The 15,292-nt window shown below is 37.4% G+C and overlaps 1 protein-coding gene across 2 annotated transcripts in view; it reads left to right on the top strand.

The window, feature by feature from the left end:
• The window catches only part of nub (nubbin), a 42,424-nt gene extending 34,731 nt beyond the window's left edge, over window positions 1-7,693 (top strand). The window contains exons 3-5 of one of the 2 annotated variants that reach the window (XM_089257078.1): window positions 1,724-1,768; window positions 4,721-6,407; window positions 6,886-7,693. In XM_089257078.1, coding sequence (XP_089113204.1) covers window positions 1,724-1,768; window positions 4,721-6,306 — 1,631 coding nt within the window. In that variant the 3' untranslated portion in view covers window positions 6,307-6,407; window positions 6,886-7,693. The remainder of the gene's footprint in view (window positions 1-1,723; window positions 1,769-4,720; window positions 6,408-6,885) is intronic. The other variant, XM_030382922.2, reaches the window with a different exon arrangement.
• The last annotated feature ends 7,599 nt before the right edge of the window (window positions 7,694-15,292 follow it).

The following is a 15,292-nucleotide window of genomic DNA, read 5'->3' as shown; positions in this document are numbered from 1 at the left end:
GACAACAGTTGGACAACAGACGAGTTTCAGATTAGGATTTGGGCAATCGAATTTATTTAGTCTAGGGCAACAGAAGAATGAATCGAATGAATGAACGAAAGGGAAACCTAAGTTGAAGATCTTTGAAATAATATATTAAAATGATGTACTACATAAATATTATATTATAGTAGGAGATCTAGTCAGAATTTAAGATATCTTGAAAAAAGTATATGAAAATGGAAATAGTAATTCCTTGGCTTAGAATATGGATTATTCCATAATATGCGCAAGCATCGTCCCTTATCTAAAAATCATTCAAAATAATATTTCTGCTCATAGATAGTCAAAGCTTTTAAAACTATCTCGAGTTCATCTCATTCACAGTCTAGTTCATTACGTAACTCAATCGTCATATGGATGATATAATAGTGTAAACAGCAAAAAGTTCATAATCTTTATGGATTGACTGAACACGCTATATGTGGGTATTCCCTCGCCCATTCAACAGCTAAATTTATGGCCGCACTTGTTTAGTGAGGATTAAGGCCACTTACTTTATGATCAATTGATAAACAAACTTTACGAAATGAACAAATCAACTTAACTTAATTTATATTTGCCCAAGGTATTAAAGCAGATTAATATTATAATAATGATTGTGATCATATGCGTATTTAATAGTATTCTATTAATATATTAATATTATAATATTATTATTAATATTGTATAAATATATATAATATAATATAATATGAAATTATATACATATATTATTTTATAATTAAATATTTTTTTTTTTTATTTTTTTTTTATTTAATAATATATGAAGACACTTTCATTTATTTTTTTTTTTTTACTATTTAGTATTCAGGGATTCAGTTTAAAAGTATTTTTTTATTCAATTATTTTATGAATTAAAATTAAAAAAAAAAATAATTCTACACGTATATACATATGTGATTTATGTAGGATAATTCTATATCCCTATGCTTTATTAGTATTAAATATTTTATTTAAATATTATTTAAATACATTTCCTATTTATAGAATAATCGCATTTATAGGCAAATTTATAGAAAAGTCGCTCCATTTCAGTTTCATACTCAAAGACATATATGTATATACGTTTGCCCCCCCTTTTAAGACTGCTCCACCCTACGCTCGCCGCTTCAGCAATCTATCGATTAGTCATTCGTCTAATCTGCAAATTGCATACTAAAAATGTTGCTAAATGTGGCCAACGAGCTGCACTTTGTGCGCGGCATGCAACATAGCGAAACGGCAAAAATGTTGCTTAGCCAACAGCTCAAGACTCATAAATTAGCCCACAGAGACGCGCCCCAAAATTCGTTTCGATATGTGGCCATAAAATGCAGTTGAGCTCACACAAAAAATTTCAAATTCAAATTGAGTGGAGCGGACAGGAGCGGGAGCTGTGCGACTGACCTGAGCAGAGCTGAGCTGCGCAGCGCTGAGCTCTCTACACCAGGTGTGCCATAAAAATATCCTTTTATGCAAGCAGCGTGTCCTGTCTGCAGCCATTTGGTCAGTTAGCTAAAATGTATCGAATATCGATTTGCAGCACGAAACTCAAACGAACTTAAATGCTAAATTTAGCTGCGCTAAGAAAAAACCTCTACTTATGTTTATGCCTGGAACGTGCTGTCGCTCCTTTAATAAGATATTTGGCCTGAGACTAACTTTTCTCCGTTACTCACTCTCTCTCTATCTCTCTTTGCAGACATCAGCCGACTGTCGCGCTCGCCTTCGCCACTGCAATCGAACGGTAAGTGCCGCCACTTTAAATGCAACTCTTTAAATTTGAAAAACCAAGCATCCATTAGAGAGTCTCAGCTGTTGTCCGAGTATTTACGATTTGTCCACTTGGATATATATGGAATGGAAAAACATCTGCCACAGTGCTGCAGCAGCTCGACTGGCATCAGTTACAATGAGCAGACAATAAATAGATGACGGGTAGTTCGAACAACCCTTGCAATCAGAAATACAGAGAATACAACAACCTCGCACTCGTTGGCCACGCGCTGTGCCTAGGGTTTCAGATTTTAGGGTTTTCACTGTTGTAGAGTTAGGGTTAGGGTTTAGGGTAGCATTGATAGGGACAAACAATCTCTAAACAATAGCTGTCAAAACTTTTTGTGTCTCTGATTTAGCTCTGGGGTGACAAAATTAAGAAACGAGGCGTTGCTCCGAGTCGATTTTAATGTCTTATTAACAACTCCTTAAGTAGCGCATTCGTTGAGCAATTGAGGTTAGGGCTGTCAACTGATAAGAAACTGATATATAAATGTCTTTTTATGTTTTATATTTATTGTCAGCCATGTAATATTTCTTTTAAATCATATTCATCTCGCCCTCATTATTATTCATAACTCGTTGATTTTGTGTCTGAACTGCGTAAAATTTGAAATTCACACTTTACAAATTTCATGGCAACAACAGCATCCTCATCATCATCATCAATATCAACTTCAGTCTTATCATCAGCCTCATAATCATCATCATCATCATCAAATATTACCCTATACATATGTATATTTGGCACGCCCACGTTTCGAACTTCGTTAGTCACGGCTCGGTCCGGGGTCCAAGCAACTGAACCTTTTTCTCGGACTCCCTTTTATATTATTGACAGCATTTCGCTTGATTTGAATTTTCATGTGTGTTTGCCTGAGTGTGTGTGTGCGTGTGTGTGGGACCCAGTTGCTGCTGAGATTTCTTTTGCTCCCTGCTTTTGGCTACCGAATGAACACATATTTACATATATTTTATGCAAAAATTATGCCGTTATGCACGAGTGTGGGAGCTGTTGGCCCTCTGTGTGTGCAAGTCAAACTGACCATTTGGCTTTTTTATTGGTTGGCTAAAAGCACAGCGGCGTTGTTTAGAGGGGTGTTCCCATATAACAAAGTCGAGTAACTCTGCTGCTGATGTAGTTATGTGATTCAAATGAATATATTTTGGAATCTCATGCACCTAAACCTAAATTGAGGTATAATCAAATCATGAAATATAACTTGACTATTGCAACACCTAAGCAGTTGCAAATTTTACCATTGAGTAGAAAATAGTCCAAAATATAGTACTTCAAAATAATGAACATTCCCTAGTTATAATAACCTATTGTAACTCGGTTGCTGTTTGAGCTAGGCTGCTCAGGTTTGTTCAGTATATTTCTGACACTGATTCAACTAAATTTCAATTAAGCCTTCCTTAAATATCATCCACATAAATAAAAGTGTCTATTGTAACTCGAGTAGGACAATATTATGTCATACACAGTTTTCACCATTCGATATGTAATACAAAATATCGTTATTTTCACTAGTAAAGTACTATCCCTAGCTCTACCCATCTCACTGTAACTCAGCTGTTAGTTGTCCAAACTAGCTCAACTTTCACTACAAAGTTCAGCTTCCATAAACGTGTTAGCCCCTCTTTGCCTCTTTGCTTTGCCTACGCCGCTGTGCACACTTCCTCACACAACACATACAAATCGAATTTGCACATCATCTGAATACCAAATGGCCGCACGTAGTCGCAGCATACATATACGTCGACGAAGAAGAAGAGGCAGATGATGAAAAAAATTTACTCTCTGCTGTGGTGCACCCACTCGTCCGAATAAGTCATCAAATTCACGTAGCATCCACCACCATCCGGTGCCACAAGTCATAAAGTAGCCAGCCTCAAGTGGTCCACCAAACATATGCAAAAATTTCTGGACCCAGCTGGCTGACCAGTTGAAGTTGAACGGGGGAAAATTTCGGGAAATGGAAATGGAAATGCCACAATTGAGATTTGAACAGAGAAACGTGTGTGTGGCTTATACTTCAAAGAAGCTGCTGCCATTGAAAAGGGTTTCAATTTTTGATTGCTAGTCGAGGGGTAAAAGTTTCTTCGACTAAACTTGAGCTGACGCATATTTAAATATTATTGCAAATCAATTGGGTGGCCTACCCCACCTACCACCACCACCACTGCCATCAGCTTGGCCACAGCCTTTGTGCAAATAAAAATGCATAGAAATAGCAAATTTATACAAATCGTTTGTCCGCAGCATTTGAAATGCTAAAATGGCACTTAAAAGCAGCCAAAATGAAAAGAAAACACGAGAAATCCATTTGATGTACGCAAAGGTAAACTAGCTATGTAAACTATGTGTATACACATATAACAAGAGGAGGGAGTCAGGGCACAGCCCAGCTTGGGTGGGCTTTCTTTTGCGAAAAGAAAGCCTTTCACCCACACAAACGAACTCAACGGACTATGAAATTGTATCGAAAATTATGCAAACACATTCAAGTTATGCAAAGGACAAAACTGAGCCGAATGGGGTGTATGAGATGCTTAATTTAGTCACGCTTTGAGTTAGTTTTGCTGTCTCTAATCGATTCCCAAATAGAGTTGGTCTTTGGGGTTTTGTTGTGAACGGTTTTTGATAGAGTTTCCAACTTTAAATAGAAATAAATTTTTATTAGTATAATAATGTTGTAGCCCATGAAAGGGTTCATGAACAGTTGTTAGTAAATAGTTCTTTACTTTATTTATAATAAATATATTGAAAGTCCAGATTAAAGTTTATTGCTGGAACTGTCTATGGAACTGCCCAGTTTTATCAATATTCCCTCACTCTCTCATCTTTATTCTCTCTGCTTCTCTCTCTTTCAACATTTACTTCAACAATATCGTTTTCCTTCTCTCTCCCCTCTCTTAGCTTCCGATTGTGATGACAACAACTCGAGTGTGGGCACCTCCAGCGATCGCTGTCGCTCGCCGCTGAGTCCAGCGCTGTTGCTCACCCAGCAGCAGGCCAAGCGACAGTTGCTCTCGATGCAGCCGCATCCGGCGCACCATCACAATCACAATCACAACCACAATCACAATCATAATCATCTGCAGCAGACGTACAAGCAGGAGCAGCAGGATGAGGACTATGATGATGCCAATGGCGGTGCACTCAATCTGACCAGCGATAATTCACGGCACAGCACTCAGAGTCCGGCGAATTCGGTCAAATCGACAGCGGGCACACCGCCGGCTCAGCTGGCGGCACCGCTCGTCTCGCCTGTACTGCCGCCCACCGTTGCCACGCCCACTTCTATGGCAGCCGCCGCCGCAGCTGCCGCTGCAATGGCTAACAGCATGCAGCCGGGTCTTGGCTTGGCCTTACCCGGCCTGTCCTCGCCTCAGCTGGCGGCTGCCGGCCTGGCTCTGAATCCTCTGCTGGCCGGCTCCATTTCGCAACAGGATTTCGCTCAGCTCCAGCAGGTGCTGCAGCAGCGACAGGTCGCACTGCAGCAGCAGTTCAATAGCTATATGGAACTGTTGCGCAGCGGCTCGCTGGGTCTCTCGCAGGACGATCCGGCGCTGGCTGGTCAGATCGCTACCGCTCAGTTCCTGATGCAGAGCCAGCTGCAGGCGCTGGCCCAGGCCACACAGCAGCTGCAGGCGCTGCAGAAGCAACAGGAGACGCTGAGCATGTGCAAATCGCCGCTGCAGCAGCCGCGCAGCTCGACGCCCCATTCACGGAGTCCGGCTGCCGTGCGCAGTCCGGCCAGCTCGCCGCATCAGCCGCTGCAGATAACGCCGCCCAATTCGGCGGCCAGTTTGAAGCTGAGCGGCATGCTAACGCCCAGCACGCCCACCAGCCACTCGCACCCGCATGGCCACGCCCACACGCACAGTCAGGTCACGCCGCAGCCCAAAACGGTGGCCAGTGCGGCAGCGGCGCGTGCAGCCGGCGAGCCCTCGCCCGAAGAGACAACAGATCTGGAGGAGCTGGAACAGTTTGCCAAGACCTTCAAGCAGCGACGCATCAAGCTGGGCTTCACCCAGGGCGATGTGGGCCTGGCCATGGGCAAGCTGTACGGCAATGATTTCTCGCAGACCACCATCTCGCGCTTCGAGGCGCTCAATCTGAGCTTCAAGAACATGTGCAAGCTGAAGCCCCTGCTCCAGAAGTGGCTGGATGATGCGGATCGCACGATTCAGGCCACCGGCGGCGTCTTCGATCCGGCTGCCCTGCAGGCCACGGTCAGCACGCCGGAAATAATTGGACGTAGACGCAAAAAGCGTACGTCGATCGAGACAACGATTCGCGGTGCTTTGGAGAAGGCCTTCATGGCCAATCAGAAGCCCACCTCCGAGGAGATCAGCCAGCTGGCCGATCGTCTGGGCATGGAGAAGGAAGTGGTGCGTGTTTGGTTCTGCAATCGCCGGCAGAAGGAGAAACGCATCAATCCCTCGCTCGACAGTCCCACGGGCGCCGATGACGACGAGTCGTCCTACATGCTCCACTAGAGACCCGGTGCGAACCCATCTCTACGAATGGAACACAAACACAGTGCAATGTGCGCAGACCATAGAGAACAAACGCGCACAGCTTAACTAATTTAAAGCAGGTGTGTAACACATTTCATTGCGATTTACTTTTATTATTATTTTAATTATATTAAATAAATATATAGCTAATATAACAAAACAAAATAATTTTAAACAAAAACTATATACAGATTTTTTTTTTTAGTTTTGAAATACGTTTTGAGTTTTTTTTTTTTTAATTATTTATTTTTTTGTTCTAATATTGTGAGAATATTAAGTATTTTATATTTTTTTATTTTTTTACAAATATTTTTCAGTATATCTGCTTTTAATTTCTATATTTTCATTTAAATATATTTTTGTGATTTTAGCTTGTTCTTTTATTGCTTTTAAAGTTTGTTTAGATATATATTTTATTTTTAATTTATACATATATATTTAACAAATAATACCACATACATTTTGTAAAGGGAAATATTTTTTTTATTTAATTTCGTGTATAAACTTGCATTAATAAATCCCATACTAAATATTTTCTTCTGCTCTTTATTTTTGCAGGTTCAAAGTCGCAAAACACATCAAATATTAGCATAATTCTTCACTATGATTCGGTTTCACGCACCAATCGCACACACATATATGAGCACACACACACATGTGTGTGTGTGTGTGAGTGGTTTGTTTTATGTTAACTATTATTCGTATTTATTGTAACAAATTATAATATAAATATATAAATATAAAATTGAGCAAATCGGCGGCAATATGTGGCTGATCAAATGAACCAGTATGAACTACTACTAGTTCATTTAAGCACCCACATTTACTAATAAAATATTAATGCAATTGCCTGTTGCGACCAACAGGAAACTGCATTAAATTTTTATTGAAATTGTCCTATATGTCGTATGATTAATATTTAAGTCATGTTTAGTCTAAGACTTTTCTTGCAGTGTAACATTTTCGAGTCACAAAAAAAAAAAATCACAACTTCTAGAAAATAAATTCTCTAAATACAATTTTTAACAAAACATTTAAATTTCCATCTAACAAACTTTTAAGCATATTTATTTTTTCGTGAATACTGTGATAATCAATTGAATGATTTTTAATTTTAATTAAAAATAAAAGCAAACAGAAAAATATGATTAAAAACAATAAATATTATTTATAAACTTTGTAGTAATGGGCAAGCGAAACTAACAATTTATAAAATTAAAAACATTTGTAATTTAAATATAAAAGAATACATATAAAAAAGAAATTAAAAATATAAAATTGTAACAGTAAACCAATTGAATTTATCAGCAACACAACAATTTATATCTGTAAATTATAAAAAAAGATATTAAAAAAATACAGAAAAAAATATGTACTAATAGATTTTAAAATGTATAAAAAAAAAAAACAACAAATATATTTAAAAATTTATTAATAAAAATTAAAAATAGTTATCAAAGAAATTTTGAAAACGTTTTTTTATTGGGAAGAAAGAACATAGGGGAAAATGGTAAAAAAAAATATATATATAAAAAAAAAAAACAAGTTTTAAAAAATGTCGGTATGTATTCTATGAATATTTTACATTCTTTGTTTTGTAACTCTGGTTTTTGTATTATATTTTATCTAATGATACCAAATTTTGTATTTATTCCAAAATCTTTGATTATTTATTTATTTTTTTTTTTTAACCAAATAAAAAAATAATAATATTTAAAAAAACTAACAATAACAAAAAAACTAAAAGAAAAAATTTGTTATCCTTTGTAAATCAAACAATTTTCAAATTAATTGTTAATTAATAAATATTGAATAATTTAACAATAAATTCTGTTTCTTTGTCCGTTCTTCAAAATATATATATACTTATTTTTTTTTTTAATACTTCGCTTCACATCTATTGTGTGTAATGAGAGTAGACAAATGTATGAAGTTAATATTTTGAGTGAAATATATTATTTTTGTATATACATATATACATATGTGAGGTTTCTTGTTCTTTCAGTCGGTTAAGCTCATTCATTCATACAGAAGCAACCCACAGCTCACACTGACAGCGCGCAATGATAAGAATCACAAAAAAATTATGGAAAATAACTAGCTCACAATACACACACACACATACACTCGAGCACACATGCCCATAGTGTAGGGCATGAAAAGCGGCAGCTATAAAAGAGAATCGCGCGCGGCTTTGAGTAAAACGCAAAATAAAATTTTAATAAATAACAACATGCAAAACTGAAATTAATTCATGGAATTTTTGCCTACTGATTGCCCAGTGCTTGTACCCCAACTCTTATCCCCCCATATCAGCCGAGTGAGAGAGAGAGTGAGAAGCCCTCACTCTCTTGAAGCTAATAAGAAACAGACACCCGGCAGAAGGGGACACAATTGAAGCAACTGAGGCCGAAGATGACGAAGATATGAGCATGCAGATGAGCTGCGCGCATGACATGCACAGAGGCGTAGTTCGAGAGGTATGGAGTGGCCGCCTTAGGGACGGGGTGATGACCCACAGACACACACACTCCGACACCAGCTATCAATGAAATGCCGAGCAATGTCTTTGTCTCACTTGCCAAATGAAAGCACTGCGATTTGGACTCTCGACAGCGCAACAGCTGAGAATGCCACTGAAAATGTTACTTTGACTGACTTTGAAACTGGATAGGGGCGCAGTGAGTGAGAGGGGCGCCGGAGCGTGGGGCGGGGAGAACTTTGTCGCTTGCGCTTTGAGCAATTAAGAGTTGCCAGCTGTACGCAAATGATGTTTCAGATGCAGACACTTGAGTGAACTTGCTTGAAAAGCGCATTATCATCGCGTGTCATGTGGAAATTTATACTATTTATGGTCTGTTTGTTTAAAGAGGGGCAGGGGGGCGATGGGAGGGGCGAAGAAGATATGTTGGAGCCGTACGGTAGGGAGGGCATCAGCTGTTTTGCCAGAGACGGGGCGCATTTCGGCTGCTGCTGTTAATAAATTCATGGAAAATTGCCCGTAATTACGACAGCGACGACGATTTCACATGAAATTCGCTGTTTATTTTATTTTTGCTGCTTTTCATCTTCTTCCTTGACTTTTTTAATGTTCGCGAATTTGCATTTGGGAATGCGTTCATGGCTTTTCTAAGCAGGCCCTTGGCAGTTACTTTGTAGTATGGCATAAATCTGTTTGGCTTTCACATGACGACCCCCAATGGTCCATTCCCAAGAGTGTTAACTTTCTAGAACTGTGAATATTCATTGAGTTATCAAATAGGCGCATCTAATTATTGCCACGACTCGAGAATTATAGCTTTCAGTTGACGGATCGTGGGCCAACTGCATGCCTGACTGTATGCCCTCACCAAGGGGGAGTAGTTGGCATTGCATGGAAAGAGTGTAACATATGGATAGAGGTTTTTTGAAATGTTGGGGAGTATTTGTTTTCATGCCTGAAGCTCTAAAATATCTATCCACCTATATTAAAGTGTCCATGGGAACTCTTGATACTTCTTGATACTTGAAATGTGGAAATATTGGGTATTTGATTCAATTTCTTAGGCTCTAAAATATCTCTCCATCTGTACTAAACTATACTATGTGAACTCGGTTAGTTATGTAGGTAGCTTCTTGAAACTAGACTCAGCTGATTCTTGTTGCTTCTGTTAATAATATATAATGGAGGTATTCAGTAAAATAGATTCATTTGCCTTAAAAAGAAATTCATGAAATACTTTATTTAATTGGATTGGAAAAAAAATTCAAAAATTTGTCAAACAATCTACAAATGCTTGGATTAATCTATTTAATCTGTCCTATTCAAATCTATCTAATTCTATCCACCTAATCAGTTCTATAAGTCTCAAAGTCTTAGCATATCACAATATTTTTCTATGCATATACTCCTAGTATTAATAAATTTCCCTCATTTCTAATTTATATAAATTCCTTACAAGTTATTAAGGGTATTAAGTGCTGCAGCGCGTGCAGCTTGAATTATTTCGTAGCTGTCACATTTAAATCTTGAGCGAACAAGTGCTTAATCCCCAGCCCATTTTCACAGTCGCCTCTCTTGCGGTTGCATCTCGTCGGCCTGTCGTCTGTCAGGTGGCATCAAAGACATCAAAACTAACGAGTACAGCGCATAAATTTCATTTCCATTGCCATTTTTCCATTTCCACATTTCTACATTTACCATTTCGCCAATTCGCATTGCGCATTTGCGACTTTCTAGTCGCGTTTTTTTTTGCTTTGCAGCCAGAGCCACAAAAATTTGCAATGCAATTGCATTTAAAGTTAGGATTGTTTAATTTATCAGTTCAGCACACAGTTGGCATCTCGACTGTGGACATGAATATGCAACATGCATTTACTTGCATATTTATTTCGTTTCATGGATTGCATTTCTACACTAAATCTGAATGGACCCCAAACTGGTTTGCACTCTGCACAGAGACCAGAGAGAGAGAGAGAGAAGAGAGAGAGAGAGAGAGAGAGAGGGGGTCTATGCTATTCATACATAAATTGCATTATCGAAACGAGCTACATACTTGGCGCAAAATATTTATTTCTACAAGCTACTGTTTTAATTTATGTTGCACTTGCCTCAAACTAAGTATGTGAAATAGCCTATCAAACCAGTTGTATAATTAAAAGAAACTCTTATCATATCTATAGTAATTGCGCTAAGAGCTTTTAAAAGTCCCATTATAAGTGAGACTTTAGAGTTAAAGCATATGTAATACAAAAAATTTTAAAAAACTAATTTAAAGAACAACAAATATTTATTTTTATTAATATAAAAACTTTAACAAATAATATTAATATAAACATATCTAATAAATATGTATTATAAATTATGTTATATTTTATATAAAGGATTTTTAAAGATAAATCATTTGTATAGATAATAGATTAAAATAAAAATATATATATAATAAAATATTTATGACGATTAATTTTTTTATTTTTTTATTTTCAAGTAACAATTTACTTGTAATCATAAATTGCTTATTAAAAAAATTATGGAAAAATATTTGTTTAATTTTTAAATCAATTATTTGATCATCCAATCAATATAATATTATATATTTAAAGAATTAAATTACTTTTAATTAATTAAAAAAAATACTTCATTTTAACTTTATCTAAATTTAATCTATATATTTTTTATATAAAATTGATTCAAATACTTATAATTAATTTATCATAAAATGTATATATTTTTATATAAAATAAATTAAAATACTTGAAAATAATTTGTTAAAATAATTCCGCTTGCAGACAACCTATGATTCATCAGCAGCAACCACCAATTCGCAGTAAATATCAATATTTACCATAGATATATGTATATATATAATTGCCCAATGCTCGATATGACCAATAGACTTATTGACCTTGTGAACAATATGAATTGCTGGTTCGATTTTGAATGCATTTGCGTGCGCCTAATGAATGCAATTGCATATAAAATGCAATGCAACGAAAATAAATACATTTAATGAGATATTCGACCAAAAGTTAATAGCTGCAGGTGTTTTTTATTTCTTTTTGTTGATGTTGTTGTATTTTTTAGAAGGTTCTCTTCGAGTCGATATATTAAATTATGCAATGGTAAAATACCCTGAAAAAAACAAAAACCAACTAAACAGACAAATGCAATTAGCATGCATTATTGCATTGCATTCAGGGTAAGCGGTTAGGGTTCTCTGGATGTGGCTAGAGCCAATTTGTAAATTATACCAAAAAAGGTCGCGCATGCAAACCCACCAGCACTTTCCACTTCCCGCTTCCTGCGAACGAACGGGCGGCCGGCACAAAGGGGGAGTGGCAGCTAGTTTGCCTCCACCGGCCACACACTAATTATAAATTTGTTTTGTAAATATTTTGCTCGCCTCTTTGCATTGCGCAGCATATTTTGTAATTGGCAGCAAATTTTTTTTTCTTTGTCTTAGCTCTTTTTAGCCGTTTTTGTTGGCCTTTTTTACATTCTTTGTGTTCTTTGGCAGTTAAAAAGAATTTAATTGTTTTATAACGAAGTGTCTGTGTCTGGCGAAGCGCAAAAGTGGCGCCCAGTCAGTCACTTTGCATGTGCCACACTCGAAAGGCAGTCGCTGCAACCTGCAACCTGCAACTTGCAACTTGCAACGTGCAACGTGCAACATGCAATCTCTCTAGCTTGGCCTTTGGGGGTGGGGTGTGGGCGTCGGCTTGGGCCGCCTCTTGATGCATATTATTTGTGCATTAAATTTACGACCAGGTTCTGGGCCCCCTCATTATGCTGAGCACCAATGTCTCTGACGCTCGACCAAGTGATGCCGAGGCAGCCAAAAGCAACACCTACTTCATTACGACTGCACTGAGGCTAAGGCTAATGCCTCACAATATGCCATGCCTTCTTTGTTTTCATATTTAGTTATATGCAATTCCTGCACAGTGGAACCAAATGATGCAAGATATAGACAATAAAAGATATGTGATTTAAATTTGTATTAAAAGTATTCCATATTACTTAATCATCAATATTATTAACATTATCTCATTATATAATCCAACACCATCATAATAATATGATTATAATTAATATAATTGTATCTTTGCAATCAAATCTTAGTTTTGTCCCACTGTGCCGCACACAACTCTTAAACTGACAGTAAAATTCTATAGGAAGATGGGGCGTAATGCATTATGCCAGAAACGATCAGATCTTGTTGAAAACATTGTTGAAGCCAAGATAAAGAAAAAAGGGAATAACGAAAAATTGCAGAAAGAAATAAAATAATGTTAGCTACTTCATATCTATGGGGATCTTCAGGCAGCCAAATCGTGTTAATAGAAAACTTCATCAAAGCGAACAAATATACATTTTATGATTGCAATAATCAAGAAAGACACTAACACAGACATACCTACAAGAACCTGGTGCGAAATGGGCGTAGTTACGATTATTGTTTTGGTTAGGGGCCATGGTTATGGTCAGTGGATACTACGATTTAGCACATTGAGAAGCGGGTAGAAGGGCTTGATTCCGCTTGCATTATAAAACACATATATCTCGAGCATATTGTGCTAATTAGTGAATAACATTTCGGATTAGAAACGAACGCGAAGACAACAAAATGGGGCTTAGGTTTGGTTTGGGATGAGTGTAGTGTGCCTGAGGAGCTAGCACTGGAACTAGTAACCAAAAAACATGCAAGCTCTGAAGAATAATATATGATAATGATTATATTAGACATACATAAGTATAATATCATTAAGAATATTCAATATTATTTGCAGTTCACTTAGTCAAAATCTCTGAATGAATGAGTAAATGCTTCCCACACTTGAGAATCGAGCATCGAGAACTGAGAACTTTTGCTGGCGGTGCACATGAAGCCAATTAAAGGCTCTAGAGCCAGCACATCGAACTGCAACTGCAGCAAAGTGTCATAAAATTTAATTTATTTAAATTAAGACAATGGCAAAATTTGCGTTTTTAATTGCCAAGTGGCGTCGCTTAGTTTAAGAGCTGCAGCAAATGTCGGTCTGATTGTGAATCGTGCATTTAGTATTCACAATTGTAGCACTGAAGTTGAACTATAATATATATAATTGCCTGACAAAATGATCTTAAGCGAGATACTTGAACTGATTTTCTACTTTTAAGAGTAAAAGTAGTATGAGTAAAACATTTTTAAAATATTCAAAATATGTTGATAAAAATTAAATAAATTTAAATTAAAATATTTTACATATAAAGAAGTTGTTTTAAAAATAAAATCCCTTTATATTTAGCAATAAATCTAAGGCAACTTGGCCCACATAAATTGATTAATTGAAGTCGCGCAATGCCTGCCAAAGCCGAATGGCTAGTAAATAAAATTCCATTGTTATAAAAATTGATCAGCATTCGGCGTGGACTAGAATGTTCCTGTTGTTGGGTCTCGTTGCAGTCGCCATCAATCGAGCTACAGTAGTCAACCGAAATGTGCGCTTCCGGCAGAAATTGCAGGCGTTGCATTCAGTTTTTGGCAAACAGTTTTTTTTTTTTTTCTTTTTCGATGAGCAGAGGCCAAGGGGCCGCAGCGGACAAAACTGTGTTTAACTATATTCGGTTGCCGGACAATGGCAAAGAAAATTGCATGGAGTGTGCCAAATGGCGAACAATGAAGAGGAAAACGCAGCGCTTTGCCGCCTTTTGTCGAGTGCTATAAAAATTAAATAAAGTCATCAAATTGTCTATTTTCAAATTTCTCGAGTTTTTGCTTTTGTCAAATGGAGCGTGCAAGCAACAACAACAACAACAACAGCAGCAAATGCAGCAGCAACTGTTGAGTAATTTTTGTTAGCCATGCGAGAGCGACGAACCCATTGAACTACGCTCAGCGCCCACAAACGTTCCAGGTGCAAAAATTTTCAGATCTCTCTCTCTCTCTCTTTCTCTCTGTCTAGCTCTCTCTCTCTGCTGCAGCTCTATCTCTTTCGTGATTTATGATGTTGGTCCTTTTCATGGGAAAAATGCCATGACAACTGCATTCAATAGGCAGCAGTTGGTTTTTGCCATAGACAATTATGTGTGTGTAGGCGTCAATGCACTTGGACTAAATGCCAATCGAGGTCAGCCCACACCTTTCCAAGTATTCGAGTAGCAGCAGCATCATCATCATGATCATCAGAATGACCACAGCGACTCTGATAATCAACAACCCTCATACGTGCCTGGCACGCTTACTGCCCCTATCTGTCTAGGTATATATATATATATATATATATATTATAGACCCTATCGATGGCCATAACCATAACCCTACCCACTCAATTGTTCTTTTGTTTCTTGGGCCTCTAAAAACTCCAATCGACTCTCCCCCACTCTAGTCTACTCTACTTTCCAACCCCGCTAAACGCAGCGTTTAAGGCGTCTCTTTTTAATTTCTTCCGTGGCGTGTCCTTTTGTATAGCCTCGGCCGATCCTTATCGCGACGATCGCCTTTAT

This window comes from Drosophila navojoa, chromosome 3 (assembly GCF_054131105.1).
Source record: "Drosophila navojoa isolate 15081-1374.11 chromosome 3, UAZ_NAV_1.0, whole genome shotgun sequence".
In the NCBI taxonomy this organism is placed as follows: domain Eukaryota; kingdom Metazoa; phylum Arthropoda; class Insecta; order Diptera; family Drosophilidae; genus Drosophila; species Drosophila navojoa.
This window is presented reverse-complemented; position numbering and strand designations above follow the sequence as displayed.